The 6,203-nt window shown below is 34.4% G+C and overlaps 1 protein-coding gene across 2 annotated transcripts in view; it reads right to left on the bottom strand.

The window, feature by feature from the left end:
* Window positions 1-73: 73 nt before the first annotated feature.
* The window catches only part of MALT1 (MALT1 paracaspase), a 56,150-nt gene continuing 50,020 nt past the window's right edge, over window positions 74-6,203 (bottom strand). For both annotated transcript variants that reach the window (XM_054723735.1, XM_054723736.1), the window contains 3 exons: window positions 3,375-3,532; window positions 2,613-2,738; window positions 74-1,401 (listed from right to left, as the gene is read on the bottom strand). In XM_054723735.1, coding sequence (XP_054579710.1) covers window positions 961-1,401; window positions 2,613-2,738; window positions 3,375-3,532 — 725 coding nt within the window. In that variant the 3' untranslated portion in view covers window positions 74-960. The remainder of the gene's footprint in view (window positions 1,402-2,612; window positions 2,739-3,374; window positions 3,533-6,203) is intronic.

Genomic DNA, 6,203 nt, shown 5'->3' with positions numbered 1-6,203 from the left:
CTCAGCAAGGCACTCAATACTTCTGAACCTCACTTTCTCTTTTGTAAAATAAAGAAAACAAAATATACCAGGATAAGTTGTTTTTAGGATTTAAGATTGCTTCTGGGTAGAACCAAAGGCAATACAGTTATCTCTTAAGGTGAGTAAATTTCAATAAAAAAATACATGTTATGAAGGAAGACATGTCCAACGTTTGTAAGAGTCAGACCAACAGCTACCAAGATTATCCAGTAGCAAACTTATCTTGATGTCTAGCTTTAACATAGACAAACATTTCGTCACCTCTCATGTGCTTTCAGGACCTGAGAACAAAAAATTTCAGCTTGCTCTACAAAGAATTTATATACAAACCTTTTAACTCACATTTGTAGCAAAAAACCCTAAAGTTTGTACATTTCTAGATTATTTACAGATATGTATATTTACATATCTATCTTTAAATCTATCTACAAAAATAATACCTATCTCAGAACCCGTCAGGGAGGCAGTGTGTAGTGGCATAAACATGGGCCTAGAAATCTGGAGGTTTCAGTGCCAGCTCTCACTTAAACAAGATGCCTCAATTTGTTTCTCCTGCTGATAAAATGAGGTTAAGCTTGATGATCATTGGTTCTAAAAACACAATGACTTATTCTACAATAATGCCATTCCCACTGTTCTTACTTCAGAGTGGTCAAAATGAAAGTATTTTTGTTATATACAAGTAAACTGATATACATCTATACCTCACTCATACAGAACCAGCCAATTCACAAAACCTTAGAAGAGAAAGGAGGATGAGGAAGTCTGTGGTTAAATAATATAATTGCAACATCTCTAAGTCCTGAGCATGCTGTGAAACAGCTGTTATTAATTTTCTGTCTCTACATACACATACGTGCTTTTTCACAATACCTCACTTTATATAAGACTTGCATATGAGGCATCTAGTAATTCTGATAACTTTCAAAAACAAGGAGGTCACTTTTCAGAAATCCGGAGCCCATCAGAGAAGCTGAATGGTATTTCATCAGTTGTCTCGACTGGCACATTACTTCTACCAAACTGACACGAATAATGGTGTGTATGATGACTTGAAATAAATGCATCTGCAGTCCGGCTGCATCGACAGCTATCTGATGGTACGGCACTACTTGAATTACCAAGATGTGAATGGTAAACACCAAGGAATGAGTCTTGAGAAGAATGATAATGTTCGGCTCCCACTGAGGTGGATGTAGAGCTCTGGTAAGGGCCACTGCACATAATACAAGTTTGAAAGCAAGTCTTCCTTCCTGAACCTCGGTGGATGTCTAGTTTAGCAATGAGAGGTTTCCCAACATTCACTTCCTGCTTTTCCTCTATGGTATCCTCCAATCCGGAGTACTGATAGGATAAGCATACTGTGAAGATCAGATGTTCCTGAAAAGGAAAAGGAGTAAGTATATTCATACAAGTATAGAAAAACCAAGCAACAGTGAAAATCCACTCGCACTCCCCTTTTCCAGGTTCCAAATCCTCAGGCATCCTTTATACCTTCCCTACACGAGAAGGGCCAGCTATCGTCTTCTCATTTCCCCTCAATCAATACTATGAATTCACATAATTCTAGTTCTTACTATTAAAAGTAGTCAAAATCGCAGAGATGCTGTGTTATATTCCTGATGAACAGTGAAAAGGTATCTTCCAAGCAGTGGGGCTTCAGAAACTTCCCCTTCCCTACTGTTGGAGATGGGGGTAATTCTTTAATGAAACAATACTCTGGCTTTATACCCAAGCCAAAAGGTTATCTGTTTTTAAAATATTGTGAAATAATAATCCACAATGATAGGTGGAGAAAATGGGCTGATTTTCAAAGCTCAAAGGAGAATATAGATTAGCTATGAACAGGGTGACAACAGGTTATGTCTGTTGTCCTTCTGCAAATGTCAATAGGGCCCACTTCATTCCCTAAGTTTTGGCTAACACATTCAATGGTCATGCAGCTATGAATAAATTACAAACTCAGGTTTGGCAAGGATATGCTTTTATGAGAAAGCTCAATCATAAAGAGGTATTGATATATAAGTTAACAAGAAATGAAAAATAGATAAAAATAAATTCTGATTCTAATTTGTTATTTGTTTTGTAGATTATTATGATGTTGGAAAACTCAGCCACAAATCCTAACTGAATCTGAACACCACATTGAAATTTAAGACACATACTTTCTGGAAGTTCTGAAAAAGAACAATAAGAATAACAAATATTTAAGGAGTGCTTGGTAAGTTTTCTGATGGTAAACAGCTAACAAATATTCTTTCTTTTTAAATTTGTTTTGTAGAAAGTCACGGAACCAGGAAATGATTATTTGAAAATGCCGAGATATTTAAAAGCAGACTAAGCTCCGTGTCTCTAACTTTTCAGCAATATGGAGGGCAGTCACATATACTCTCATGTGAAAACCCTAAGGCTGTCAACAGAAATAGAATATAAGCTGAAAAGGGTCACTGCTAAGGCGCACTGTATATCAGTTATCTCTACTTTAATTTCATACTCAATGAAGCAGCACATCCTATACAAAGATCACATGCCCAAATAATTTTTCGCTTTCATAAAGTTTTCTGTTAGTTACAAACAGGAAAAATAGTAACCTTTAATTTTTGCAGTGAACTGAGTCTCGTGTAGAGGCAATGCTTGGGAAGCTCCTTTGACACTAAATAGCTGCCGGTTTCTTCAGGCGTCCCTTTATTTGCATCTTTTGGATCAATATCTAGGTCCTGTGAAAATCAGTAAATGTTATTAATGAAATCACAACATTGTCTATGACAATAAAACATCTTAACAGGTCTTGCTCTCTCATGAATACTGGACTAAGTAGGTAATCATTTATCCAGGACTAAAGAAACAATGAAAACAATGTTCTAGGAATAATAGAAATCTTAATTTTTGTGCTGTTATATTTAAAATGTTAGCTCTGAAAGGATAGTTACTTTCAAACTATCCCTAGAAACACTTCTTAACCTACTCAAGATTCCTTTTAAGTTTGAGCCCCATGTAGTGGCTCCTGGATTCTCTCCTTCCTCATTCATCACTTTGGGGAAGGTGTAGAGAATTTATATGACTCGTATATCTAAGAAGAATAAATGGACATGCCAAAGACTGCCTTTCCCTTTATCTTCTTTTAGAGCCAATCTTTAGACACTTCTAAACTTGACAAATTTAAGGTATGCTGGTGATTAGTTTTCAAATAATATGACCATTGTTACTAAAATACAAGTAAGTATTTATATATGTTCTATATATGTATACATATTTCTTTTATATTTACCATCAACTTTAAATTTTCCAAAATTTAGTCTTTAGTAATGAGGATATGTCATTAATTGTAAATAATAAAAAAAGGAGAGCCTTACAAGTGGAAAATCGGTAACATAGGCATCGCACATTATTATATCTGGTGGTTTGTGGACTATACTTGTGTAGATTATCATGACGTTGGAAAACTCAGCCGCAAATCCTAACTGAATCTGAACACCACATTGAAATTTAAGACACATACTTTCTGGAAGTTCTGAAAAAGAGCAATAAGAATAACAAATATTTAAGGAGTGCTTGGTAAGTTTTCTGATGGTAAACAGCTAACAAATGTTCTTGCTTTTAAAATTTTATTTTATTTTGACAGTATTACAAACACCTCCCATTTTCTCCCTTTTTGCCCCCCTCCACGAAACCCCCGCCCCACCCCAGGCCTTTTCCATGCTACTATCTGTGTCCATGGGTTATGCATATATGCATGTATGTTCTTTGGTTAACCTCTTCTTGTCCTCTCCCCTCTGCCCACCCCTGCCCACAAAGGTCTGTTATTCTGTTCCATGCATCCATACCTCTGGACTTACTTTGTTCATCAGTTTATTTTGTTACAAATATTCTTTATAGGGCAAAATATAGTTAGAACACTTTCTTTTGTTTAAAATTGTTATATAACTAACAAACTGTTAAAGATATACACTGCCGGAAGCTAATTCCAGCATGTCAGCAGGGCTGAATCATCTGGAATGGCTGAGGGCATTTCCCCAAACCTGAAAAGGATGCACAAATGATTGCTTGCTGCCAGACAGCTGAGGGCATTTCAATCTACATGTTATTGCCTCCTGCTGGTCAAACACCTGACAGTCGAAGGCAGTTCCTCCAATCTGACAATGGATTCTGTATATTAAACCCTGGCCTTTGATGTGTATATCTACCTTGCCTTAGGATAATTTGTGTTAATAAAGAGCAAGGGGTCCTGAGACAGAGAGAACTTGGTTTCTTTAGCTAAGTTTTCTCTGGCTCCCCAAAATGCCTTCCAAAATTATGTTTCGTCTCTGGACTCTTTATTAATTTACACACAGCGCCTTCTCCAGATTTCTGAACCCCTTCTAGATGCTGGATCAAGACCCCCAGCATTAATACACAATTAAAAAAACAACAACAACAACAACAACAAAAGCCCAGTATTCTGCTAGTCAAGTAAATAAAAATCTTTCATTCACTGTTTTCTTATGGTTCTTGTCCCTTCACATATATAATTTTTATAGTGGTAATCAAAAGTATGCATACAGTTGTAAAAATATTTTTCCTGTTGCTGCAATTTTCATGAAAATAGTATTTTTAACAAATTTTTAACACCAGTCCATCATGGTTGATCTTGGATTTTAATAGTATGTTTTTATTGATTTTAGAGAGAGAGGAAGGGAGGAGGAGTACTTAATTCATTATTTTCACCATTGGCAAAATTAGAATATAATCATTTAAAGGAAAGGGAGGAAAGAAAGGAGGGAGGGAGGGAGAAAAACATCAATGTGAGAGAGAAACATCAATAGTTTCCCATAACCTGGGTATGTGCCCTGACCAGGAATCCAACCTGTGACCTTTCAGTGCACAGGACAATGATCAACCAACAGGCCAGGGTGAAAATAGTTTTTAATAAAGCATAATGTCACTCAATGTTTTGTTACCTTTTAAATTTTGCAACTGTTAAATATAATATTTCTGGGCTTTATTGTTTTTGTATCATAGTAATTTCTTATATATACTAAATTCTTTAGTGTTGTTGGATATAACTATTTGATAGAGCCTTACAATTGTGACAGTTTCCCATTTACACAGAATATAACTATACTATAGTTTCTCCATAACATTTCTACAAGGTAATACTAATTTTCAAAAAGTTTGTCTATTTGATGGGGTTAAAAAAAAAACTTATGTCAACATAGATTTAATTTTCCTTTCTATGATGACTATTTTAGTTTGTTATTTTCTACATTTGTTTCTTAATTATTAATATATTCTCAACTACGTGAATTGTTGAATTTGCATTCTTTAGTTATTCATTAAGGGGAGTCTTAATGGTTTAATTTTACTATTTTGCATGAGCTCTGTATTATAAAAAATTATTATCTACTTATCAAATTTGTTACAAATACTTTCTATCTGACCTTTCAGTTTCATTTTATAAAAAGGTTTTGTTTACTGTTGATCTTTACTACTGTGATTTTGTTATTGTTGATTAGAGATTTTTTGAAGGAAGAGAATCAATTTCAATTACTTACCCAATTATCTGTAATGTCAAGATAATTTATGGCATTTTACATTTTAATATGTTAATTTACCTGAAAATATATTCTCATATATTATAAAAAATATATTATATAGGAGTTTAACAAATACAATTATTTTCAATTATCCATAAAGAGGGATTCACAGCATATGTGTTTTGAACATAGAAAATCCAAAATCTTTATTTCAGTCAATAATTTAAACTTACTTTTTCACAAAATCACAAAGAATTACCAAAGGTAATTAAGTTACAGATATGAATACCACGTCTCACCTTCCTTTTCTCTTCACCACCAACCCACTTATTCATCCAAGTGTCAAAGACAAAATGCTCAATGATATTTATGGGCAGATAGTATTTGCAGACCACCATGTGTGTCTTGTTAAATGTGTGATCGCATTCAATATCGACAGCCCTATCCAGTAAGTACTATTTCTTCTGCCCATTTTACAGATAACATGTTTATTAAGTGGTAGAGACAGGATCAGAACCCAGGCTTGTCTGAATCTTAAAACAGAACACAACAGCTCACATATAGGACAATCTAAGAGATGGTACACGAGGTAAATTGAAAATTATTTTTTAAATGATTATATTCTAATTTTGCCAATGGTGAAAATAATGAATTAAATACTACACTATT

Source organism: Eptesicus fuscus, chromosome 12 (assembly GCF_027574615.1).
Source record: "Eptesicus fuscus isolate TK198812 chromosome 12, DD_ASM_mEF_20220401, whole genome shotgun sequence".
NCBI lineage: Eukaryota > Metazoa > Chordata > Mammalia > Chiroptera > Vespertilionidae > Eptesicus > Eptesicus fuscus.
This window is presented reverse-complemented; position numbering and strand designations above follow the sequence as displayed.